Genomic DNA, 27234 nt, shown 5'->3' on the forward strand with positions numbered 1-27234 from the left:
GCCGTCCTCTTCCTCACACCATCTCAAAGTACCTCCTTCAAAACGAGCGTCTCTCCCTTTTATTTCCTGTGCTTCTCTCTATCTGTCCTCCTGACTCCCTCTTACTCTGCTTTCCTTAATAATCTTATATTCACTTCCTGCCAACTGGTTGCTTGTTGGACCCACCTCTGGACCTACGGTTGACTTCATTTAATCCTGTTTATGATATTCAAGCAGAAAGCTCTTGGATTACAGGTGTGTGGTAAGGCTGACCCACACCGTAACTCAAAACTCAGGTTGTTCCCAATAACTCACACGATCTTGGGGTTCACGGTGTGATCCAGTATCCTAGAAAAAGAAGACTGACTGGTTGTTGTGTAGTTCGAGTTTTATGAATTATTGGGGACAAATTATGGGCTTTGGCTTCTTCACTGGCTGCTGCTGTCAGCAGTGCAAGGTTGATACGGTGTCCCGTGCATAGAAGGCCTCTGCTAGCATTGCCAAGTACCTGTGGTACCAGCTTTTACCGTAGCTTAAATCACAAAGTACTAGTGCTGAAAGCCAATACTATACACAGCTTCTTATCAGTTACTCTTATTCTGAGAGGCCGCTGTTGCAGATAAACGAATCTCTTCATTTTAGAGTCAGAGTCGCTGAGGTAGAGAAAGCTAGTTCATTCCAGTTCAGTGGAGCCGGGATACAGTCAAATCTGTATTGACATTGCCACTCGATTTCGTGAAACACCCACTTGTCACCCAGAGTATCATCTTTGTTTTTATTATTATTGTTATCCTTTGACCACTCATTGGCATGATATTTTCAATCATTTTTGGAGGTAGTATTGAAATATAAGCAAATTCTTCACACATGGAATTTTTGGCTTTCCCCCCATTTTATCAGTTTTCTCCACTTGAGTATCTGATAAATAAAGTTTGAAAACAGGAATTCTGGGCTTCCATCCTAGGGCGGAGGTCAATAACTTTTCTGCAGGAAAGTGGACCATATGGCTGGCTTCACGGGGATAAGGTTCTTGTTCTATCTACTCTGTTCTCAGTCTGCACAGCACAGAAGCTCCCACAAACAACAGCGAAATGGTGCATGGATGCAGCGGTTTTGGGTAGAATTTTAGCATGAAAATGGGTGATGGGCAGATATGTTCTAGGTGACTACCATAAGCTTCGTTGTTTTCCTCTCTGTTTTAGTTGCAGGAAGCGCAGTTGCAGGACGATCCACAGAGAGAAGGTGTCTTGAGCTCTGCAAGAATGGCACATCTGCTATGGAAGTATGACTTAAAACTGAGCGCAAAACACCTTAAGTATTTATAAATCTGGTCAGCAATGTAGTGTGCAGATTGTGGTGGTCGTGGCAATAAACACACCCCTGTTAAGCCGTAGACACTTGGTTATGTCTAATTAGCACTGCCTAATTTCGGGCTGAGGTTTAAGTCAGTGCTATGCTATGTAATTTCCACGGGCAAGACCCTGGATTCCACCATCTTTCTTCTTTTCAGTTTCTTAAGAATCAAATCATTAAGAATTGAGAATAATTAGTTATTCTGTGAAATACCTTTTAGGCTGGAAGTTGACTGTCTCAAGTTAGAAGACTCAGTGAAGAACCAAGCAGAAGAAATTGAAGAGCTTGAGACTCAGCTGTTGACGGTAGAATTGGTAAGTTAGTCTCCTCTTCATTTCTGCCACCACAAAGAGACAGCCTCCTGTCCTCACTGCTGCTTTAGGGCAAAATGATAGGAAACAGAAAAGAGTTAATTGACAAAAATTTCTGGGTTTATAGTGATAATACGTGTAAGAGTGCAAGTCCTCCTGACATAACAGAGGAATTCGAATTCATAAAATTAATAATTTGTGCAGTAAGGTTAATATTTTGAAATGTTGGGGTTCAACTGTCAAAATCATCTCTAGCAAGACCTTTACATGAACACATTACCAAACACGGACACTTGTAAACACATAATTAAAAATATTTTAAACAAAGAAATTGGGATCATAAGATTGTATTGTGAGTACTAAGTTGGTACACTGATGTATTTGTTTCTACTGACTTGTCTCTGTGTGACTGATCTTCCCATAACTGAAGAGGCACTGAAAAAGGTTTTTACTATTCTAAAAAACTAATAACTCAATCAGTCCACTCATTACTATACTTTTCCTGCATCTATAATATGACAATATATCAATAAGGAGTATTCTGTCAATAAGAGTTCTAATAGACATTCTTTATATAAGTGTCATAGAGAAAACATCAAACTAAATGAAGAGAAACTTGAAGCAGTCCCACTAAAATCAGGGACTAGACAAGGCTGTTCACTCTCTCCTTACTTATTTAATATAGTACTGGAAGTCCTAACCAGAGCAATTAAACAACAAAAAGAGGTCAAAGGATTACAAATTGAAAAGTAAGAAGCCAAAATATCACTATTTGCAGATGATATGTTAGTATACTTAAGTGACCCCAAAAGTTCCACCAGAGAACTACTAAGCCTTGCGTACAGTTGGCATAGGGACAGATTTCTTCCTACTGATCTGACAACCCTCTCTTGGAACTTGTCTTTCCTGTGTTCTCATGATTCAGACAATCTTTCTTTCTTCTCTCTATGGTATTCCTATAGGGAACTTCTGAAGTGCTAGCTTGGTCATCATGAATTGCTTTAGCTTGTGCTGCTCTTGGAAATGTCCTTATCTTCCCATTAATTGAAAAAGATAGCTTTTGGGGCTGGAGAGATGGCTCGGTGGTTAAGAGCACTGACTGCTCTTCCAGAGGTCCTGAGTTCAAATCCCAGCAACCACATGGTGGCTTACAGCCCTCTCTAATGAGAACTGATGTCCTCTTCTTGTGTGTCTGAAGACAGCTACAGGGTACTTATATATAATAAATAAATAAGTCTTAAAAAAAAGACTAGGCTGTATTTAAAATATATATATAAAGATAACTTTTGGGCTTGAAGTAATCATGCCACACTTTCCTTGGCTTGATGGTCCCCCGTGCAAGGTCCAGTGTTATGCTGAAATTTATGCCTTTCTAGGGAAGGTAACATTTCTTTTACATTTAATAATTATTAACTTAATTGAAACTATTGACTATTGTTTCTTCACTTGCATTTTTTGTATCTTGACTAAAATACACTGTAAGAAATTTCTTGTGTTGCTATATTAATAACCATATCCCTACATTTGGGGAATTTCTTCCATAATTTCACTGAATAGATCCCTTATGCTTTCTCTGTGTTTGTCTTAGATTGGTCTTCTGTCTGTCATAGCTTTGGCCTCCTGAGAGTATCCTGGAATTATTGAACGTGTAATACTAATTTTTTCCTTGCAGATACCTTTTTACATTTATTTCATGTACGTGTATGTGTATACTCACATGTGTGAGTGCAAGTGTGTGTGCGTGCATGTGTGTGCTTGTTTGTGTATGTACCACATGTGTGCTTTCCCAGCAAAGGTCAGAAGATAGCATGGATACAAGTTTCAGGAGGTGGTGATCCACATGATGTAGTTGCTTGGGAACTCAACCCAGGTCTTCTGCAAGAGCATCAGCTTTTACTGAGCCATTTGTTCAGGCCCATGATAAAGATTTTATGTTATTTTATTTTTTATTGGATATTGTTATATTTACATTTCAAATGTTATCCCCTTTCCCAGTTTCCCATCCACAAACCCACTATCCAATTCCCCTCCCCCTTCTTCTATGAAGGTGTTCTCCTCCCCAACCACCCCTTCCTGCCTACCTGCCCTGACATTTCCCTATACTGGGGGGTCCAGCCTTGGCAGGACCAAGGGTTTCTTCTCCCATTGGTGCCCAACACGGCCATCCTCTGGGTCTGTCCATGTGTACTCTTTGGGTAGCTGTTTAGTCCCTCGGAGCTCTGGTTGGTTGGCATTGTTGTTCTTATGGAGTGGCAAACCACTTCAGCTCCTTCAATCCTTTCTCTAACTCCTCCAATGGGGACACCATTATCAGTGTAATGGTTGGCTATTAGCATTCGCCTCTGCATTTGTCATGCTCTGGCAGAGCCTCTCAGGAGACAGCTATATCAGGTTCCTGTCAGCATGCAGTTCTTGGCATCAGCAATATTGTCTGGGTTTGGTGGCTGTATGTATATGGGCTGGATAACTAGGTGTGCCAGACTCTGGATGGCCATTCCTTCAGTCTCTGCTCCAAACTTTGTCTTCATATCACCTCCTATCAATATTGTTGTTCCCCCTTTTAAGAAGGATTGAAGCATCTGCACTTTTGTCATTGTTTTTCTTGAGTTTCATGTGGTCTGTGGACTGTATCTTGGGTAATTCAAGCTTTTGGACTAATACCCACTTATCAGTGAGTGCATACCATTTGTGTTTTTCTGTGATTAGGTTACCTCACTCAGGATGACATTTTCTAGTTCCATCCATTTGTCTATGAATTTCACAAAGTCATTGTTTTTGATAGCTGAGTAGTACGCCATTGTGTAGATGTACCACATTTTCTGTATCCATTCCTCTGTTGAAGGGCATCTGGGTTCTTTCCAGCTTCTGGCTATTATAAATAAGGCTGCTATGAACATAGTGGAGCACGTGTCTTTGTTATATGTTGGAATATCATTTGGGTATATGCCCAGGAGAGGTATAGCTGGGTCCTCAGGAGTGCAATGTCCACTTTTCTGAGGAACCTCCAGACTGATTTCCAGAGTGGTTGTACCAGTTTACCATCCCACCAACAATGGAGGAGTGTTCCTCTTTCTCTACATCCTCACCAGCATCTGTCGTCACCTGAGTTTTTGAACTTAGCCATTATGACTGGTGTGAGGTGGAATCTCCGAGTTATTTTGATGTGCATTTCCCTGATGACTAAGGATGTTGAACATTTCTTTAGGTGCTTCTCAGCCATTCGATATTCCTCAGTTGAGAATTCTTTGTTTAGCTCTGCACCCCATTTTTTGTGGGTGCAGTGAACTTTATTGACAGTATTCAAGAGAGAAAGGAGGGCTTCCTAGCCCCCTCCTGTTATTATGGGGGTCTGGGATGGAATTGTTTTTTTTTTTCCAGAGCTGGGGACCCAACCCAGTGCCTTGTGCTTGCTAGGCAAGCACTCTACCACTGAGCTAAATCCCCAACCCTCTGGGATGGAATTGTGAGGGAGATGCTCAGTGTTGAGGGCTGAGTTGGGATGGGGACTCCTCAGCAACTGAGTGCTTCTCTCTTGCTCTCAGTATCCTTGCTGGGCTGTCATGGGTGGTCCAGGGATTCTTATTCCTTGGAGGCCATGTAGGCCATGAGGTCCACTACCCTGTTGCTGTAGCCGTATTCATTGTCATACCAGGAAATGAGCTTTACAAAGTTGTCATTGAGAGCAATGCCAGCCTCAGCATCAAAGGTGGAAGAGTGGAGTTGCTGTTGAAGTAGCAGGAGACAACCTGGTCCTTAGTGTAGCCCAGGATGCCCTTTAGTGGGCCCTTGGACGCCTGCTTCACCACCTTCTTGATGTCATCATACTTGGCAGTTTCTCCAGGTGGCATGTCAGATCCACAATGGATACATTGGGGGTAGGAACATGGAAGGCCATGCCAGTGAGCTTCCCATTCAGCTCTGGGATGACCTTGCCTACAGCCTTGGCAGCACAAGTGGATGCAGGGCTGCCCCATGGCCATCACGACACAGCTTTCCAGAGGGGCCATCCACAGTCTTCTGAGTGGCAGTGATGGCATGGACTGTGGTCATGAACCCTTCCATGATGCCAAAGTTGTCATGGATGACCTTGGCCAGGGGGCTAAGCAGTTGGTGGTGCAGGATGCATGGCTGACAATCTTGAGCGAGTTGTCTTATTACGTGTGGTTCACACCCATCACAAACATGGGGGCATCGGCCGAAGGGGCGGAGATCATGGACCTTTTGTCCCCACCCTTCAAGTGAGCTCCAGCCTTCTCCATGGTGGTGAAGACACCAGTAGACTCCACGACACACTCAGCACCAGCGTCACCCCATTTGATGTTAGTGGGATCTTGCTCCTGGAAGATGGCGATGGGCTTCCCATTGATGACAAGCTTCCCATCCTCAGCCTTGACTGTGCCGTTGAATTTACCATGGGTAGAGTCATACTGGAACACGTAGACCATGTAGTTGAAGTCAATGAAGGGGTCTTTGATGGCAACAATGTCCACTTTGCCAAACGCAGAGGAGAAGGCAGCCCTGGTAATCCAGTGCCCAATACGGCCAGATCCATTCACACTGACCTTCACCATCATGTCTATGGGACAAGGCTGGCACGGCACGAGAAGATGTGACTGTCTGTGGAACATGGAGGATCAGAAACTGTACCCCAATTTTTAATAGGGTGATTTGGTTCTCTGGAGTCTAGTTTCTTGAGTTCTTTGTATATATTGGATATAAGCCCTCTATCAGATGTAGGATTGGTAAAGATCCTTTCCCAATCTGTTGGTTGCCATTTTGTCCTAATGACAGTGTCCTTTGCCTTACAGAAACTTTGCTATTTTATGAGGACCCATTTGTCGATTCTTGATCTTAGAGCATAAGCCATTGGTGTTTCGTTCAGGAAAATTTCCCCAGTGCCCATGTGTGCGAGGCTCTTTCCCACTTCTTCATCTATTAGTTCAATGTATCTGCTTTTATGTGGAGGTCCTTGATCCACTTGGCCTTAAAGCTTTGTACAGGGTAATAAGAATGGTTTGATTTGCATTCTTCCACATGCTGACCTCCAGTTGAACCAGCACCATTTGTTGAAAATGCTATCTTTTCCCCACTGGATGGTTTTAGCTCCTTTGTGAAAGGTCAAGTGACCATAGGTGTGTGGGTTCATTTCTGTGTCTTCAGTTCTATCCCATTGATCTACCTGCCTGTCTGTGTACCAATAATATATAGTGTTTATCACTATTGCTCTGTACTACTGCTTGAAGTCAGGGATAGTGATTCCCCTAGAAGTTCTTTTATTGTTGAGGATAATTTTCACTATCATGGTTTTTTGTTATTCCAAATTAATTGCAAATTGCTCTAACTCTATGAAGAATTGAGTGGGAATTTTGATAGGGATTGCATTGAATCTGTAGATTGCTTTTGGTAAAATGCCCATTTTTACTATATTAATCCTGCCAATCCATGAGCATGGGAGATCCTTCCATCTTCTGAGATCTTCAATTTCTTCCTTCAGAGACTTGAAGTTCTTGTCATGCAGATCTTTCATTTGCTTGGCTATAGTCACACCGAGGTATTTTATGTTATTTGTGAGTATTGTGAAGGGTGTCATTTCCCTAATTTCTTTCTCAACCTGTTTATCCTTTGAGTAGAGGAAGGCTACTGATTTGTTTGAGTTAATTTTATCCCCAGCCACTTTGCTTATCAAGTTGTTTATCAGCTTTAGTAGTTCTCTCTTGGAACTTTTGTGTCACTTATGTATGCTATCATATCATCTGTAAATAGTGATATTTTGACTTCTTCCTTTCCAATTTTTATCCCCTTGACCTCCTTTTGTTGTCTAATTACTCTGGGTAGGACTTCAAGTACTATATTGAATAGGTAGGGAGAAAGTGGGCAGCCTTGTCTAGTCCTGATTTTAGTGGGATTGTTTCAAGTTTCTCTCCATTTACTTTGATATTGGTTACTGGCTTGCTGTATATTGCTTTTACTATGTTTAGGTATGGCTTTGTATTCCTGATCTTTCCAAGACTTTTAACATGAAGGGGTGTTGAATTTTGTCAAATGCTTTCTCAGCATCTAATGAAATGATCATATGTTTTTTTCCTTGAGTTTGTTCATATAGTGGATTATATTGATGGATTTCCCTATGTTGAACCAACCCTGCATCCTTGGGATGAAGCCTACTTGATCATGATGGATGATCGTTTTAATGTGTTCTTGGATTCAGTTTCTGGAAATTTTATTGAGTATTTTTGTGTCAATATTCATAAGGGAAATTGGTCCAAAGTTCTCTTTCTTTGTTGGGTCTTTATGTGGTTTAGGTATAAGTGTAACTGTGGCTTCATAGAAGGAATTCGCTCCATCTGTTTCAATTTTGTGGATTAGTTTGGACAGTATTGGTATGAGGTCTTCTATGAAGGTCTGATAGAATTCTGCACTAAACCCATCTGGTCCTGGACTTTTTTTGGTTGGGAGACTTTTAATAACTGTTTCTATCTCTTTAGGAGTTATGGGACTATTTATATGGTTTATCTGATCCTGATTTTACTTTTGGTACCTGGTATCTGTCTAGAAAATGTCCATTCATCCAGATTTTCCAGTTTTGTTCAATATAAGGTTTTGTAATAGGACCTGATGGTTTTTTGAATTTCCTCAGATTTTGTTGTTATGTCTCCCTTTTCATTTCTGATTTCGTTAATTTGGACATACTCTCTGTGCCCTCTGGTTAGTCAGGCTAAGGGTTTATCTATCTTGTTGATTCTTTCAAAGAACCAGCTCCTGGTTTTGTTGATTCTTTGTATAGTTCTTTTTGTTTCTACTTGGTTGATTTCAGCTTTGAGTTTGATTATTTCCTGCTGTCTACTCCTCTTGGGTGTATTTGCTTCTTTTTGTTCTAGAGCTTTTAGGTGTGCTGTCAAGCTTCTAATGTATGTTCTCTCCAGTTTTTTGGAGGCACTCAGAGCTGTGAGTTTTCCTCTTAGCACTGCTTTCATTGTGTCTCATAAGTTTGTGCATGTTGTGCCTTCATTTTCATTAAATTCTAAAAGGTCTTTAATTTCTTTCTTTATTTCTTCCTTGAGCAAGTTATCAGTGAGTAGAGCGGTATGATAATGAAAAATGTAATAAGAACCAAATAGGAATATTCTAAAGTTATCTTAATAAGGTATTATTTTAAGCACCTTAGTATATCTAAAACTATTAATGAAAGTTCTGTAGCATCTTTTAAATTTTTATTTATTTTATGTGTATGTGTGTCTAGCCTACATCTATGTCAGTGCACCACATGCATATTTAACAGAAGTTTGTGAGTTGCCATATGGATGCTGGGAATTGAACTGGGCCTTCTGGTAGATCTGGTAGTGCTCCTACCCTCCAGTCCATCTCTGCTGCCTGGTACAATATCTTAATCACTAAACCGTGTATAATTCTTCTCAGATTTTACTGGCATTTATTTATTTTTCTACCAGGGAGCATGGCAGCACACAGGTAGGCACAGGACTGGAGAAGTAACTGACAGTTACATTCTGATCTGCAGGCAGCAGGCAGAGAGAGACACCTGGCCTGGTGCGAGCTTTTGACATTTCAAAGTCCACCTTTGGTGACACACTTCCAACAAGGCCACATCTCCTAATCCTTCCAACAGTGTATGCTGGGGACTAAGCATGACTACAATCTCATCAAACCCCCAAGTGGCACACCTGTAATCTCAGCTCCCGAAAGGTAGAGATAGGTCACCCTTAGCTGTACTGTACACTTATTCTAAGCCAGCTTGGGCTGACAGTCTGCCTAAAACCAAACCCCAAACTGGACAACATGTAGTTTCTTTTGTAACCTGCGGGTTTGCATTGTTTATTACCTCATCTAATGTCTGTGTGTGGACAGTAAGGGAACACTCAGGCCTAGCAGAGGAGTTTATGACTGTCAGGTCAAGTATCTGTAAATGATACTCAATGAGATTTCTGGCATTTATGAGTGAGTAATTCTGCTTTCTCTAGCTTGTTCCCCTGTCAGCTTCCAAGGAGTCAAAACTTCTGTTTTAGCAAATATATCTAGTAGTTTAACTTCTATGACAGAAATATAACTCAATGTATTGTGTTTTAACAGAAGTCACTATTTGAATTTTCCTAGTTGGCATTTTATAAACTGTTTCTAATGCATTTTGGTCATAAACTCATGAGAAATGTTATTTAAGAAATAAGGATAAGTCTCTGGGTATTTAAAAAAATCTACTTATAAATATTTTGTCAAAGACTGGAGACAGAAAGAAAGAACGAGATGAAGTGACCAGGTCAACACAGTCTCTGGCATGTGCTTTGGAACACGAGGTGGAGAAAATTGAAGAATTAGAAAAGACACTACATGGGTAAGACTTTAATATTTTAGATCTTTCCAGCTATGCAGCTATCGATTTAACTTTAACTTAATGAATACCTGAATAAAAATCGTGTGTCTGCCACTTTATAACCAAAAGTTATTATGTTTTAAATGTACTGCAGAAACCCAGGACAATGTGGAACATTTTTTGAGTACCAAAAATCACTCTTTAATGGCTTTGTCAGCAGCAATAGCAATGCCTTTGGCAGAACTGTCATTGTACCCTTTGTCTTCTACCTTGCATTTGTATTTCTGAAACATTGTGTGTGCATGCAGTATGTGTACATGTGTGTGTGTGTGTGTGTGCATTTTGGGAAACATTCATGAAAACCCCAAAGACCACCAAGGAACTGATTCTGATGCACTCACATTAGGGTCTCTGTATTCAAGCTCGAGCTTAGGCTCTCTGCCAACCCTGATATAGCAGGAAGGTGGATCCCTGAGTCTAGTTTCAGGCAAGTATTTATAAAGGCAAGAAGGGGGTATCTTGCCTGGTACACATCTGATTGGGAGGCCATTATGGCCTTAAAAATAATTGGCTGGTGCTGGGAGCCAAAGCATAAACTTAACTTTGTTTTCCTCCTGATTGGTGTTCGTTAGTCAGTGAAGTGTCAGGGGCGGGTTTGTAACATGGGGGTGCATATTTGTTGGGGAATAACCTGGAAACTGATGCTAGATGCAGGTCTTGGGAGATAATCTGGAAACTGGTGCTAAGTACAGGCCTGTTAGTTTACTTGAGTTCAACCTTAGGTCAGATTTTCTTGAGATGGAGTCTGAACCCGAAAGATTTGGTATCTCATTCTCCTCTTTCTCTGGTGAATAGAAGGACCAATCATGGGCTTCCTGAAGTTATTATTGTATTTTAGAGGGGGTTAGGGTTGTTATTACTCAGTCCTGTGGTATTCCTGGGGCTTGGGTTGGGTCCCCAACAGTGGGAGACAGGAGGGAGTCCTGAGGCTAAATTTTCCTCCTGTTGGTCAAGGTTGTTTTCAACTGCAAATGAGTCTGTGGTTTCATGCTGCAAACCTATGACCTTTAGGGATATGGGAGTGGACCTGTTTTATAGAGAGCATGAAGTTTAGGCCAAACATGTTTATGAGCCCACTGGACACTGTTGAGATCTTCTAGCAATTGGCGAACTTTGAGCTCAGTGATGACCTCTGCCTGTATGTTAAGAATAATGGGAATGGGTATTTCTTTTTTTTCTTTCCTTTTTTTTTTGTTTTGCTTTTATTAGATATTTTCTTTATTTACATTTCAAATGTTATCCCTTTTCTCCAGCATTGCCCTATCTGATGTCCCCTCCCCCTGCTTCTATGAGGGTGCTACCTCACACACCTATCCACTCTCACCCTCTTCCCCACCATAGAATTCCCCTAAACTGGGAGCATTGAGCCTTCACAGGACCAAGGGGCTCTCCTCCCACTGATGCCTGACAAGGCAATCCTCTGCTACATATACAGCTGGAGCCATCGATCCCTCCATGCATAGTCTTTTTTTTTTTTTTTTTGCAAAATTCGTGCTTTTATTTATTTATTTATTTATATATTTATTTATTTATTTATTTTTTTTTTATTAACTTGAGTATTTCTTATATACATTTCAAGTGTTATTCCCTTTCCCGGTTTCCGGGCAAACACCCCCCTCCCCCCTCCCCTTCCTTATGGGTGTTCCCCTCCCAACCCTCCCCCCATTGCCGCCCTCCCCCCATAGTCTAGTTCACTGGGGGTTCAGTCTTAGCAGGACCCAGGGCTTCCCCTTCCACTGGTGCTCTTACTAGGATATTCATTGCTACCTATGGGGTCAGAGTCCAGGGTCAGTCCATGTATAGTATTTAGGTAGTGGCTTAGTCCCTGGAAGCTCTGGTTGCTTGACATTGTTGTACTTTTGGGGTCTCGAGCCCCTTCAAGCTCTTCCAGTTCTTTCTCTGATTCCTTCAACGGGGGACCAATTCTCAGTTCAGTGGTTTGCTGCTGGCATTCGCCTCTGTATTTGCTGTATTCTGGCTGTGTCTCTCAGGAGCGATCTACATCCGGCTCCTGTCGGTCTGCACTTCTTTGCTTCATCCATCTTGTCTAATTGGGTGGCTGTATATGTATGGGCCACATGTGGGGCAGGCTCTGAATGGGTGTTCCTTCAGTCTCTGTTTTAATCTTTGCCTCTCTCTTCCCTGCCAAGGGTATTCTTTTTCCTCATTTAAAGAAGGAGTGAAGCATTCACATTTTGATCATCCGTCTTGAGTTTCGTTTGTTCTAGGGATCTAGGGTAATTCAAGCATTTGGGCTAAAAGCCACTTATCAATGAGTGCATACCATGTATGTCTTTCTGTGATTGGGTTAGCTCACTCAGGATGATATTTTCCAGTTCCAACCATTTGCCTACGAATTTCATAAACTCGTTGTTTTTGATAGCTGAGTAATATTCCATTGTGTAGATGTACCACATTTTCTGTATCCATTCCTCTGTTGAAGGGCATCTGGGTTCTTTCCAGCTTCTGGCTATTATAAATAAGGCTGCGATGAACATAGTGGAGCACGTGTCTCTTTTATATGTTGAGGCATCTTTTGGGTATATGCCCAAGAGAGGTATAGCTGGATCCTCAGGCAGTTCAATGTCCAATTTTCTGAGGAACCTCCAGACTGATTTCCAGAATGGTTTTACCAATCTGCAATCCCACCAACAATGGAGGAGTGTTCCTCTTTCTCCACATCCTCGCCAGCATCTGCTGTCACCTGAGTCTTTGATCTTAGCCATTCTCACTGGTGTGAGGTGAAATCTCAGGGTTGTTTTGATTTGCATTTCCCTTATGACTAAAGATGTTGAACATTTCTTTAGGTGTTTCTCAGCCATTCGGCATTCCTCAGCTGTGAATTCTTTGTTTAGCTCTGAACCCCATTTTTTTAATAGGGTTATTTGTTTCCCTGCGGTCTAACTTCTTGAGTTCTTTGTATATTTTGGATATAAGGCCTCTATCTGTTGTAGGATTGGTAAAGATCTTTTCCCAATCTGTTGGTTGCCGTTTTGTCCTAACCACAGTGTCCTTTGCCTTACAGAAGCTTTGCAGTTTTATGAGATCCCATTTGTCGATTCTTGATCTTAGAGCGTAACCCATTGGTGTTTTGTTTAGGAAATTTTTTCCAGTGCCCATGTGTTCCAGATGCTTCCCTAGTTTTTCTTCTATTAGTTTGAGTGTGTCTGGTTTGATGTGGAGGTCCTTGATCCACTTGGACTTAAGCTTTGTACAGGGTGATAAGGATGGATCGATCTGCATTCTTCTACATGTTGCCCTCCAGTTGAACCAGCACCATTTGCTGAAAATGCTATCTTTTTTCCATTGGATGGTTTTGGCTCCTTTGTCAAAAATCAAGTGACCATAGGTGTGTGGGTTCATTTCTGGGTCTTCAATTCTATTCCATTGGTCTATCTGTCTGTCTCTGTACCAATACCATGCAGTTTTTATCACTATTGCTCTGTAATACTGCTTGAGTTCAGGGATAGTGATTCCCCCTGAAGTCCTTTTATTGTTGAGGATAGCTTTAGCTATCCTGGGTTTTTTGTTATTCCAGATGAATTTGCAAATTGTTCTGTCTAACTCTTTGAAGAATTGGATTGGTATTTTGATGGGGATTGCATTGAATCTGTAGATTGCTTTTGGTAAAATGGCCATTTTTACTATATTAATCCTGCCAATCCATGAGCATGGGAGATCTTTCCATCTTCTGAGGTCTTCTTCAATTTCTTTCCTCAGTGTCTTGAAGTTCTTATTGTACAGATCTTTTACTTGCTTGGTTAAAGTCACACCGAGGTACTTTATATTATTTGGGTCTATTATGAAGGGTGTCGTTTCCCTAATTTCTTTCTCGGCTTGTTTCTCTTTGGTATAGAGGAAGGCAACTGATTTATTTGAGTTAATTTTATACCCAGCCACTTTGCTGAAGTTGTTTATCAGCTTTAGTAGTTCTCTGGTGGAACTTTTGGGATCACTTAAATATACTATCATGTCATCTGCAAATAGTGATATTTTGACTTCTTCTTTTCCGATCTGTATCCCCTTGATCTCCTTTTGTTGTCTGATTGCTCTGGCTAGAACTTCAAGAACTATATTGAATAAGTAGGGAGAGAGTGGGCAGCCTTGTCTAGTCCCTGATTTTAGTGGGATTGCTTCAAGTTTCTCTCCATTTAGTTTAATGTTAGCAACTGGTTTGCTGTATATGGCTTTTACTATGTTTAGGTATGGGCCTTGAATTCCTATTCTTTCCAGGACTTTTATCATGAAGGGGTGTTGAATTTTGTCAAATGCTTTCTCAGCATCTAATGAAATGATCATGTGGTTCTGTTCTTTCAGTTTGTTTATATAATGGATCACGTTGATGGTTTTCCTTATATTCAACCATCCCTGCATGCCTGGGATGAAGCCTACTTGATCATGGTGGATGATTGTTTTGATGTGCTCTTGGATTCGGTTTGCCAGAATTTTATTGAGTATTTTTGCGTCGATATTCATAAGGGAAATTGGTCTGAAGTTCTCTTTCTTTGTTGTGTCTTTGTGTGGTTTAGGTATAAGAGTAATTGTGGCTTCGTAGAAGGAATTCGGTAGTGCTCCATCTGTTTCAATTTTGTGGAATAGTTTGGATAATATTGGTATGAGGTCTTCTATGAAGGTTTGATAGAATTCTGCACTAAACCCGTCTGGACCTGGGCTCTTTTTGGTTGGGAGACCTTTAATGACTGCTTCTATTTCCTTAGGAGTTATGGGGTTGTTTAACTGGTTTATCTGTTCCTGATTTAACTTCGATACCTGGTATCTGTCTAGGAAATTGTCCATTTCCTGAAGATTTTCAAGTTTTGTTGAATATAGGTTTTTATAGTAAGATCTGATGATTTTTTGAATTTCCTCTGAATCTGTTATGTCTCCCTTTTCATTTCTGATTTTGTTAATTTGGACGCACTCTCTGTGTCCTCTCGTTAGTCTGGCTAAGGGTTTATCTATCTTGTTGATTTTCTCAAAGAACCAACTTTTGGTTCTGTTGATTCTTTCTATGGTCCTTTTTGTTTCTACTTGGTTGATTTCAGCTCTGAGTTTGATTATTTCCTGCCTTCTACTCCTCCTGGGTGTATTTGCTTCTTTTTGTTCTAGAGCTTTTAGGTGTGCTGTCAAGCTGCTGACATATGCTCTTTCCTGTTTCTTTCTGCAGGCACTCAGCGCTATGAGTTTTCCTCTTAGCACAGCTTTCATTGTGTCCCATAAGTTTGGGTATGTTGTATCTTCATTTTCATTAAATTCTAAAAAGTTTTTAATTTCTTTCTTTATTTCTTCCTTGACCAGGTTATCATTGAGTAGAGCATTGTTCAATTTCCACGTATATGTGGGCATTCTTCCCTTATTGTTATTGAAGACCAGTTTTAGGCCGTGGTGGTCCGATAGCACGCATGGGATTATTTCTATCTTTCTGTACCTGTTGAGGCCCGTTTTTTGACCAATTATATGGTCAATTTTGGAGAAAGTACCATGAGGAGCTGAGAAGAAGGTATATCCTTTTGCTTTAGGATAGAATGTTGTATAAATATCCGTTAAGTCCATTTGGCTCATGACTTCTCTTAGTCTGTCGACATCACTGTTTAATTTCTGTTTCCATGATCTGTCCATTGATGAGAGTGGGGTGTTGAAATCTCCCACTATTATTGTGTGAGGTGCAATGTGTGTTTTGAGCTTTAGTAAGGTTTCTTTTACGTATGTGGGTGCCCTTGTATTTGGGGCATAGATATTTAGGATTGAGAGTTCATCTTGGTGGATTTTTCCTTTGATGAATATGAAGTGTCCTTCCTTATCTTTTTTGATGACTTTTAGTTGGAAATTGATTTATTTGATATTAGAATGGCTACTCCAGCTTGCTTCTTCTGACCATTTGCTTGGAAAGTTGTTTTCCAGCCTTTCACTCTGAGGTAGTTGTCTGTCTTTGTCTCTGAGGTGTGTTTCCTGTAGGCAGCAGAATGCAGGGTCCTTGTTGCGTATCCAGTTTGTTAATCTATGTCTTTTTATTGGGGAGTTGAGGCCATTGATATTGAGAGATATTAAGGAATAGTGATTATTGCTTCCCGTTATATTCATATTTGGATGTGAGGTTATGTTTGTGTGCTTTCATTCTCTTTGTTTTGTTGCCAAGACGATTAGTTTCTTGCTTCTTCTAGGGTATAGCTTGCCTCCTTATGTTGGGCTTTACCATTTATTATCCTTTGTAGTGCTGGATTTGTAGAAAGATATTGTGTAAATTTGGTTTTGTCATGGAATATCTTGGTTTCTCCATCAATGTTAATTGAGAGTTTTGCTGGATACAGTAACCTGGGCTGGCATTTGTGTTCTCTTAGGGTCTGTATGACATCAGTCCAGGATCTTCTGGCCTTCATAGTTTCTGGCGAGAAGTCTGGTGTGATTCTGATAGGTCTCCCTTTATATGTTACTTGACCTTTTTCCCTTACTGCTTTTAATATTCTTTCTTTATTTTGTGTGTTTGGTGTTTTGACAATTATGTGACGGGAGGTGTTTCTTTTCTGGTCCAATCTATTTGGAGTTCTGTAGGCTTCTTGTATGTCTATGGGTATCTCTTTTTTTAGGTTAGGGAAGTTTTCTTCTATGATTTTGTTGAAGATATTTACTGGTCCTTTGAGCTGGGAGTCTTCACTCTCTTCTATACCTATTATCCTTAGGTTTGATCTTCTCATTGAGTCCTGGATTTCCTGTATGTTTTGGACCAGTAGCTTTTTCCGCTTTACATTATCTTTGACAGTTGAGTCAATGATTTCTATGGAATCTTCTGCTCCTGAGATTCTCTCTTCCATCTCTTGTATTCTGTTGGTGAAGCTTGTATCTACAGCTCCTTGTCTCTTCTTTTGGTTTTCTATATCCAGGGTTATTTCCATGTGTTCTTTCTTGATTGCTTCTATTTCCATTTTTAATTCCTTCAACTGTTTGATTGTGTTTTCCTGGAATTCTTTCAGGGATTTTTTGTGTCTCCTCTCTTTGGGCTTCTACTTGTTTATTTATGTTTTCCTGGAATTCTTTCAGGGATTTTTGTGTCTCCTCTCTATGGGCTTCTACTTGTTTATTTATGTTTTCCTGGAATTCTTTCAGGGATTTTTGCGATTCTTTCAGGCATTTTTGCGATTCCTCTCTGTAGGCTTCTACTTGTTCTCTAAGGGAGTTCTTCACGTCTTTCTTGAAGTCCTCCAGCATCATGATCAAAAATGATTTTGAAACTAGATCTTGCTTTTCTGGTGTGTTTGGATATTCCATGTTTGTTTTGATGGGAGAATTGGGCTCCGATGGTGCCATGTAGTCTTGGTTTCTGTTGCTTGGGTTCCTGCGCTTGCCTCTCGCCATCAGATTATCTCTAGTGTTACTTTGTTCTGCTATTTCTGACAGTGGCTAGACTGTCCTATAAGCCTGTGTGTCAGGAGTGCTGTAGACCTGTTTTCCTCTCTTTCAGTCAGTTATGGGGACAGAGTGTTCTGCTTTCCGGCGTGTAGTTTTTCCTCTCTACAGGTCTTCAGCTGTTCCTGTGGGCCTGTGTCTTGAGTTCACCAGGCAGCTTTCTTGCAGCAGAAAATTTGGTCTTACCTGTGGTCTCGAGGCTCAAGTTCGCTCGTGGGGTGCTGCTCACGGGCTCTCTGCAGCGGCAGCAACCAGGAAGACTTGTGCCGCCCCTTCCGGGAGCTTCAGTGCACCAGGGTTCCAGATGGTCTTTGGCTTTTTCCTCTGGCGTCCGAGATGTGTGTGCAGAGAGCAGTCTCTTCTGGTTTCCCAGGCTTGTCTGCCTCTCTGAAGGTTCAGCTCTCCCTCCCACGGGATTTGGGTGCAGAGAACTGTTTATCCGGTCTGTTTCCTTCAGCTTCTGGTGGTGTCTCAGGCAGGGGTCCTGCTGCTCCTGGGCCCTCCCCCACGGGAGCCCAGAGGCCTTATACAGTTTCCTCTTGGGCCAGGGATGTGGGCAGGGGTGAGCAGTGTTGGTGGTCTCTTCCGCTCTGCAGCCTCAGGAGTGCCCACCTGACCAGGCGGTTGGGTCTCTCCCTCACAGGGTCTGGGGGCAGAGAGCTGCTGCGGGCCGGGATCCGCGGGTGTGGGACTTCCGGTCCATAGTCTTTTGTTGTTGGTTTATTCCCTGGGAGCTTTGGGGTATCTAGTTCGTTGATATTGTTGTTCTTCCTATGGGGTTACAAACCCCTTCATTTCCTCTAGTCCTTTCTCTAACTCCTCCATTGGGAACCCCTTTTCTCAGTCCAATGGTTGGCTGTGAGCATCCACCTCTATATTTGTCAGGCTCTGCGTCTACAATAGTGTCTGGGTTTGGTGTCTGTATATGGGATGGGTCCCCAGGTGGGGCAGTCTCTGGATGGTTTTTCCTTCACTCTCTGTTCTCCATTTTGTCTCTGTGTTTCATCCTGAGTATTTTGTTCCCCCTTCTAAGAAGGACTTGAGCTTCATGCGGTCTGTAATTATATCTTGGGTATTCCAAGCTTTTAGGATAATATTCACTTATCAGTGAGTGCATACCATGTGTGTTCTTTGTGATACCTAACCCAGGATGATATTTTCTAGTTCCATTCATTTGCCTAAGAATTTCATGAAGTCATTGTTTTTGATAGCTGAGTAGTACACCATTGTGTAGATGTACCACATTTTCTGTATCCACTTCTCTATTGAAGGGCATTTGGGTTCTTTCCAGCTTCTAGCTATTATAAAAAAGGCTGCTATGAACATAGTGGAGCATGTGTCTTTGTTATACATTGTAGCATCATTTGGGTATATGCCCAGGAGTGGTAAAATTAGGTCCTAGGTAGTACTATGTCCGATTTTCTGAAGAACCACCAGACTGATTTCCAGAATGGTTGTACCAGTCTGCAATCCCACCAACAATGGAGGAGTGTTCCTCTTTCTCCACATCCTTGCCAGTATCTGCTGTCACATAAGTTTTGATCTTAGCCATTCTGACTGGTGTGAAGTGGTATCTCAGGATTGTTTGATTTTTCATTTCCCTGATGACTAAGGATGTTGAACATTTCATTAGGTGCTTCTCAGCCATTTGATATTCCACAGTTGAGAAATCTTTGTTTAGTTATGTACCCCATTTTTAAAATAGGGTTATTTGATTCTCTGGAGTTTAACTTCTTGAGTTCTTTGTATGTATTGGATATTAGTCCTCTATCAAATGTAGGATTGGTAAAGATCTTTTCCCAATCTGTTGGTTGCCATTTTGTCCTATTTACAGTGTCCTTTGCCTTATACAGGCTTTGTAATTTTATAAGGTCCCATTTGTCAATTCTTTTTTTTCCTTTGACCCAATTAGTAAAATATAATTGCCAACCTAAACATACAAAGCCCAGTACTATCCATCCCTTAAGAACATTTTTAACAACTTGTAAAGGTACAGCATGGAATCTTAATGTCACCCGCCATATTGTCCCGCCACAGCTTCTCTCTCCCTCTCCTCTCTTCCTTTCCGCTCCAGTCTCCTCTTCTTCCTTCAAACTTCTCTCCCGCCCATCCTTCCTTCTCCTCCAATGACAGGCCTCCTTCTATTCTGTACCTGCCCCTCATTGAATTTACAAATTCAATGGGGAGAAGGTTCTAGTGAAGTCACCTGATTCCTGAGTGTGTGACTAGGCAGCTGTCCTTGGGGCAGTGGAATTAGCATCAAAATACAGATAACTCCAGGGCAAACCTCAACATTTCCCCCTTTTTGTTCAGTTAAAAAGCCTTTTCACTGATATATAAATTGAGTACAGTTATTACCTTTTACCATTTATAAAGCATATGATATACTCAACACCCAGTTCATCACTCTATCAGTTAAACAGAACATTTAGTTATCCATTCCAGCTTAAGAAAAGCTTAAAATCTATATTATATCTTGGCTAGCTTGTATACTATCTGATAACTATCCAATAAAATATGTATATTCAGAGTTAAACAGCCTGATAGGCTATGAGACTATAATCAGTCTTCAACCCCGTCAGAAATCTGGGAATGACCAAATATCTATACACATAGGAAGCCTAACACAGCTTTTAGAACTGAGAGGTTGTAGAGACAAATCTCCACTAGCACAGTCTCCTGTTAGCAACATGTGAACTCAAGTCTTTAGCCTTCTGGCCCAAAATCAACAGACAGACTCTGAAATGCGGATTTTGAAGGGCTGATCACCCTCTTTTGGCAGGGTTTATCAGTCAACTATTCTGCATAATTTGTCCTTTTCTGGATTAGTATTGGTATTAGTCTGCAGATGAAACAGGCAGTTTTGTGTAGTGGCTCCCTAACCACAAAGTATTGTCTCACCTAGAGGTGGAGATGTTCAAATTCTTTATTAAATCCACCAAAGGGGAACTGTTAGGGGCATATATGTCTCAACAAAAGATAAATAACTTTAAATCTCAAATTTTGTGGATTTCTGACGTTTTTGAAAACCATCTACCTATATAAGACAATCTGTACTGTTGTCTTTATATCTTAATAATATCTTGAAAGTACTCTCACAAAGTTAGCAATATGTTTGTTATTTGGCCCTTACCTCACATGTGTAATCAACTCAGACGTTTGTAATGACATCAATAGAAGGACTGGCTCTAAACCTCGTACTTTTAAAAATTTTTTTTTTTTTGGTTCTTTTTTTTTCGGAGCTGGGGACCGAACCCAGGGCCTTGTGCTTGCTAGGCAAGCGCTCTACCACTGAGCCAAATCCCCAACCCCAACCTCGTACTTTTAAACTTTTAACAAATAAATTCTATATCAAAGCAAAGATATGATTTTAGCTTAGTTACCAAATGAGATTATGACTGTACAACTCAATCTAGCTAATTCCTCCCTGCTAAATTACAACCAGTTTTAAATTCCTCATTAAAAACAACTTTAGAATAACTGCTTTTTAGTCACCCAAAAGTCCAGGGAATTGGGGCAACGCCTCCTCTATAACTTCTTCAAGCTGTACATGGGCATTGAGATATCCTTGGGGGTAGAGGGTAGGAAGAATGAAGCAAATGCTGTAGCTGATGTGTCCTGACTGGACCCAGCTGAAAGTCCTTGAGACCAGGAATCCAAGTAGGTGCACTCTAAAATACAACTCTCAAGACAAAAGTTTAGAATCGAAATCTCTTTTTGTTTGATTCTCCTGCATTAATTTTTTCAGGCAGTCTACCTCTATCAAATCTAATCAGTATGACTCCGTGAGGTTTCCAGAGCCTAATCATACTTTTTAAAAACACAAGATCTTTCTCCCAAAATACTGTGTTCCTTAGTCTGTAACCAGAAATGCTTGTATCTTGCACTCTCTCCCAGAGTAATATAATCATAAAACTCAAAGTCACACCCATTATGAAGATTAAACTATTTTTTTAAAAAGGAAGTAAGCTAAACAATGAGCCTGATAGGCTTTTGTACTCTGTGATATCAGGAAATTAACCCAAAATTCTTGTGGAGCCCATGTTAAGAGAATCTCAGCTTCCTGTTGTGGTAGATATAAAAAATAACCACAAACCCTCACTAGCCGGCATCAACGAGCCATATGACCTTTAGCGGGGTAATTCATAAAACAAGCCAAATACCTTCTATCAATTCCAATATCAATAAGCAACATATCAAACCAGGACTTTAGTCCAAAATATATCCATCTGTTAAGCTCTTTACCCAGAGCCACAGATTTTTCTTTAACCTTAATAACTTCTATAATATATGTCTGCATTCACTCTCCCTGGTGTTACAGACATTAATCACAACTCTCTACTTGGAGGTAGTGACTAATTTTTCCCTCTCTAAGTTTTGAACCATGGTTGAAAATCCCCACCTGATTCAGGTACTCTCTTCTTTCTAAAAACAAACTTAATCACCTTTTAATAATACCTGCCATTAAGAAGTAGCTTATCTAACTAGGATTTCAACCCAAAATTCCCATGGAGCCCACATTAAAAAGAATATGAGTGTCTTGAAAGACTTTCTAAACAACTTTCTTTAAAAAGCAACTTTTAATCTCTAACTCTCTGAGCTGCCATTACTTATCACACGGCCTGGGACCTACAACCTGCCAGCACAGGCTACTTCCCTGTTTCTTTGTTTAAAGTCCCTGTGCTTGAGAGATCACATGACTTAACACGGTGCTGCCCTCCTCTTACTTAGAAAATAAAAACTTTCTCTCAACTCTTAGGATTACTAGTGGATTCTTGACCATCACATTGGTTTGCCATCTGTTGTTGTATAAATATAAAAAATTAAAAAAAAAAGTATTGTTGTCTTTTATCTCGCTAGGTTCGCCCATAGTGCCCCAAGATATCTTTTAGATATCTTGGTGGAAACACATCCCAACTCCATGGTGGCCCAGTGTCTCCTGCCACCACACACTTTGCTACACTCAAATCGTCACATAAAATAACACACAACACAATAATCTTTGACCCAATTGGTAAGATATAATTGCCCACCTAAACATACAAAGCCCAGTACCATCCATCCCTTAAGAATATTTGTAACAACCTGTAAAGGTACAGCGTGGAATCTTAATGTCACCCGCCATATTGTCCTGCCACGGCTTCTCTCTCCCATTTGTCAATTCTTGATCTTAGAGCATAAGCCATTGGTGTTCTGTTCAGGAAAATTTCCCCTGTGCCTATGTGTTCAAGGCTCTTACCCACTTTCTCTTGTATTAGTTTCAGTGTATGTGGTTTTATGTAATGGTCCTTGATCTACTTGGACTTGCATTTTGTAGAAGGCAATAAATGGATCAGTTTGCACTCTTCTGCATGCTTCCCTACATTTGAGCCAGCACCCTTTGTTGAAAATGCTGTCTGGCACCAAGAGTTTGTAATTTGCTGTTCTCTTCTATCTGTCATCACACTGGGACATGGGCAGATTTCTAGTTTAGGTTATGTCATCTTTTGAATACTTAGGTGGTCAGGGAGCATAGAATCCCCTGGTAGTGGGGAAGTCGAGGGCTGCCTGTGGCAGAGCTGCCTTTCCTCCTGAGGAGTTGAGTAAGGTGGGGCTGCCTGTTGTCTGGGGAGGAAAAGCTTTCCTAATGGTAACAGAAAGATTCTGTTTCCTAGTTTTAACATAGTGCAGTTGAAGGCGTCTGTTCCATGTTAAATGTCCACCAGAAAGTCTCCCCATAACATAGACATCAAAGACAAAACACAAGGAAAACTTGTCTCTTTCTATCAGGCGGGAATGAAGAACAACCAGAAGGTGGCGCTCAGACACAGGAAACTAGATCAGTGGGTGCCCTTGGCTCTCAGAACCCAAGCTCAACCCCCAGACAGGGATTCAAAATGTCTTCTGGTCCCCCTGTGGCAACAGCCCTCTAGCACGTCTGCTTTAACCAGGTATGGCCACAGATACAGATTTAAAGCCCCTTTTCAGAACAGAATTACAGATGTGGTATCCCTCAGAGTTTACAAACAAAGACAGGAATTGCCTTCCATAAACACATGGACAGACTCATAGACTCAGACAGACACCACTGGTATTGAAACCCTCTGGGTCGGGGTTCTGGAAGCCTTGGAGTTCCTGACCAGTGTACCAAAATGTTGTGCCAGGAAATGTTCATGAACCTCAAAAGACCACCAAGGAACTAATTCTGATGCAATTGCAATTAGAGTCTTCTTATTCAAGCTCAAGCTTGGGCTCCTGCCAACCCAGACACAGCAGGAAGGTGGAGCCCTGAGCCTAGTTCTGGGTAAGCATTTGTGGAGGCAAGAAGGGGGTATCTTGCCTGGTACACCTCTGATTGGGAGGCCATTATGGTCTTAAAAATAATTGGCTGGTGCTTTGAGCCAAACCATAAACTTAACTTTGTTTTCCTCCTGATTGGTGTTTGTTAGTCAGTGAAGTATTAGGGGCAGGCTTATAACCTGGGGGTGCAGATTTGTTGGGGAATAATCTGGAAACTGGTGCTAGACACAAGTCTTGTTGTTGGGGTACCCTGGAAACTGGTGCTAGGTAAAGGCCTGTAGTTAACTCAAGTTCAACCTTAGATCAGGTTTTCTTGAGATAGAGTCTGAACCCAAAAGATTTGGTCTCTCACAGTGATAGCAGCTGTGATCACTATGACTCCCCCATTATGAGGAACACACTTTCAACCCATAAACCAGAGTAACCCTCCCTCTTTGGTCTGCTTTGGTCAGAAACTTTGTCTTAGCAACTATTACAGAACTAAGAAGGAACATGTTTTTCCCAGAGGGTTCTGCATGTGGTTACAGGCTTATCTGCCAATTTTTTCTTTTTTTTTGTTTTTCTTTTGTATTGGATATTTTAAATTTACATTTCAAATGTTATTCCCTTTCCCAGTTTTGTTTGATGTTGGCTACTGGTTTCTTGTATAATGCTTTGCTATGTTTAGGTATGGGCCTTGAATTCCTGATCTTTCCAACACTTTTAACATGAAGGGGTGTTGAGTTTTGTCAAATACTTTCTCAGTATCTATGAGATGATCATGTGGCTCTTTTTCTTTGAGTTTGTTTACACAGTGGATTACGTTGATGGAATTCTGTATATTGAACCATTCCTGCATCCCTGGGATGAAGCCTACTGGATCATGATCGGATTGTTTTGATGTGTTCTTGAATTCAGTTTGCAAGAATTTTATTGAGTATTTTTGTGTTGATATTCATAAGGGAAATTGGTCTGATGTTCTCTTTGTTGAGTCTTTGTGTGGTTTAGATATAAGTGTAACTATGGCTTCATAGAAGGAATTGGGTAGTGCTCCTTCTGTTTCTATTTTGTGGAATAGTTTGGACAGTATTGGTATGAGGTCTTTGATGAGGGTCTGATAGAATTCTGCACTAAACCCATGTGGACCTTGGCTCTTTTTGGTTGGGAGACTTAATAACTGCTTCTATTTCTTGAGGAGTTATGGGTTTTTTTTAGACGGTTTATCTGTTCCTGATTTAACTTTGGAACCTGGTATCTGTCTGGAAAATTGTCCATTTCCTCCAGATTGTTCAGTTTTGTTGAATATAGGCTTTTGTAGTAGGATCTGATGATTTTTTTGAATTTCCTCTGATTCTGTTATGTCTCCCTTTTCATTTCTGATTTTGTTAATTTGGACACACTCTCTGTGCCCTCTGGTTAGTCTGGCTAAGGGTTTGTCTATCTTGTTGATTTTCTCAAAGAATCAGATCCTGGTTTTGTTGATTCTTTGTATAGTCCTTTTTGTTTCTACTTGGTTGATTTCAGCCCTGAGTTTGATTATATCCTGCCTTCTACTCCTCTTGGATGTATTTGCTTCTTTTTTGTTCTAGAGCTTTTAGGTGTGCTGTCAAGCTGCTAATGTATGTTCTCTCTAGTTTCTCTTTGGAGACACTCAGAGCTATGAGTTTTCTTCTTAGTACTGCTTTCATTGCCTGCCATAAGATTGGAGACAATGAAAGCATTCTCATTTTCATTCAATTCTAAAAAATATTTTCTTTCTTTATTTCTTCCTTGACTGAGTTATCATTGAGTAGAGCATTGTTCGACTTCCATGTATATGTGGGCTTTCTCTTGTTTTTCTGTTACTGAAGACCAGCCTTAATCCATGGTGATCTGATAGGATGCATGGGATTATTTCAGTCTTCTTGTATCTGTTGAGGGCTGTTTTGTGACCGATTATATGGTCAATTTTGAAGAAGGTACCATCAGGTGCTGAGAAGAAGGTATATTCTTTTGTTTTAGGATGAAATGTTCTATAAATATCTGTTAAATCCATTTGGCTCATAACTTCTGTTAGTTTATCTGTCTCTGTTACTTTCTGTTTCCATGATCTGTCCATTGATGAGAGTGGGTTGTTGAAGTCTCCCACTATTATTTTGTGAGGTGCAGTGTGTGCTTTGGGCTTAGTAAGGTTTCTTTTATAAATATAGGTGCCCTTTATTTGTATCATAGATATTCAGGATTAAGAGTTCATCTTGGTGGATGTTTCCTTTGATGAATATGAAGTGTCCTTATCTTTTTTGATAACTTTTGGGTGAGAGTCGATTTTATTTGATATTAGAATGGCTACTGTAGCTTGTTTCTTGGGACCATTTGCTTGGAAACTTGTTTTCCAGCCTTTTACACTGACTGTCTTTGTCACCGAGGTTTGCTTTTTGTATGCAACAAAATGCTGGGTCCTCTTTCAGCATTCAGTCTGTTAGTCTATGTCTTTTTATTGGGGCATTGAGTCCATTGATGTTAAGAGATATTAAGGAATTGTTTGCCAAATTAATTGTAAGACTTTTCCTCATAAGTCACAGCTAGTCAACATGTAGAGGTAAAGTGATCTTGGGGTACCCATTCCCAATTAATGCATTTAAACATAACTCCTACTTTTCAGTCTCAGGGAGTATTGTAAGAGATTAGGGACCAGGACATCTGCTGCAAAGTAGTTTCTTCTAAAATAAATAAACATGAAGAACATCAAATGCAGGAAGGATGGTTCTGGAAGGAGTTGTGGGATGGAGTGTTTGGGGATACAGTTGTCTGAGTTGGAGAGGTGGCTTAATGCTAATGGCACTTGCTAATTTTCCAGAAGACCAAGGTTTGATTTCTAAAAGCCACATGGCAGCATGTAACTATCTGTAATTCCAGGCCGAGGAGATCCAATGCCGTTTTCTGGCCTCTGTAAGCACCAGTCACACATGTGGTATACATACATACATGTAAGCAAAACTTTCATAGGCATATACTATAAAAATGTAAGGTACATTGTATGGTATTCTCTAAGAATATGTGTGTGTGTATGTATAATTTTGTTTTTTAAATTTTATTTTATGTATGTGAGTACACAGTTGCTGTCTTCAGACACACCAGAAGAGGGCATCAGATCTCATTACAGATGGTTTTGAGCTACCATGTGGTTGTGGGAATTGAACTCAGAACCTCTGGAAGAGCAACCAGTGCTCTTTACCACTGAGCCCTCTCTCCAGCCCATGAATTTTCATTACAATACTTTCAAGTAATTTTAGATTGGTACAAATCAGTCAGGTTCATACTTTATAAATTAATTTCTTTACTATCTGTTTTAGTGCTTACATTTAAAATTTCACATACTATTCTTTTGTTCTTATAGATTTATGGAAGTCATGAAAATAGCAGGAAAGAAGTTAGATGAATGTGAAAATAGAGAATTATACTTCTATGAAGATATGAGAAACAGAACATTTGAAACGCTACAGCATGAGGTAATTTTAAATCAGTTTCAAGGCCTAAAACTTTTTAATTTTGGGAAACATAAAACTCCAA

The 27234-nt window shown here is 40.5% G+C and overlaps 1 protein-coding gene across 21 annotated transcripts in view; it reads left to right on the plus strand.

The window, feature by feature from the left end:
• Poteh (POTE ankyrin domain family member H) overlaps window positions 1-27234 on the plus strand; it is a 94896-nt gene that overhangs the window by 44022 nt on the left and 23640 nt on the right. For 13 of the 21 annotated variants that reach the window (XR_010058107.1, XR_010058106.1, XR_010058108.1 and 10 more), the window contains 4 exons: window positions 1182-1261; window positions 1553-1646; window positions 9875-9987; window positions 27062-27173. Coding sequence is in view for 7 of the 21 variants with exons in the window: in XM_008770604.4 (XP_008768826.1) it covers window positions 1182-1261; window positions 1553-1646; window positions 9875-9987; window positions 27062-27173 (399 nt within the window). In the remaining 14 variants the exon portion in view is untranslated. Of the gene's footprint in view, window positions 1-1181; window positions 1262-1552; window positions 1647-9874; window positions 9988-27061; window positions 27174-27234 lie in introns of those variants that run through there. The other 8 variants (XR_005493880.2, XR_005493879.2, XR_005493884.2 and 5 more) reach the window with 4 other exon arrangements.

The sequence above is a fragment of the Rattus norvegicus genome, chromosome 15 (genome assembly GCF_036323735.1).
Source record: "Rattus norvegicus strain BN/NHsdMcwi chromosome 15, GRCr8, whole genome shotgun sequence".
NCBI classification, from domain to species: domain Eukaryota; kingdom Metazoa; phylum Chordata; class Mammalia; order Rodentia; family Muridae; genus Rattus; species Rattus norvegicus.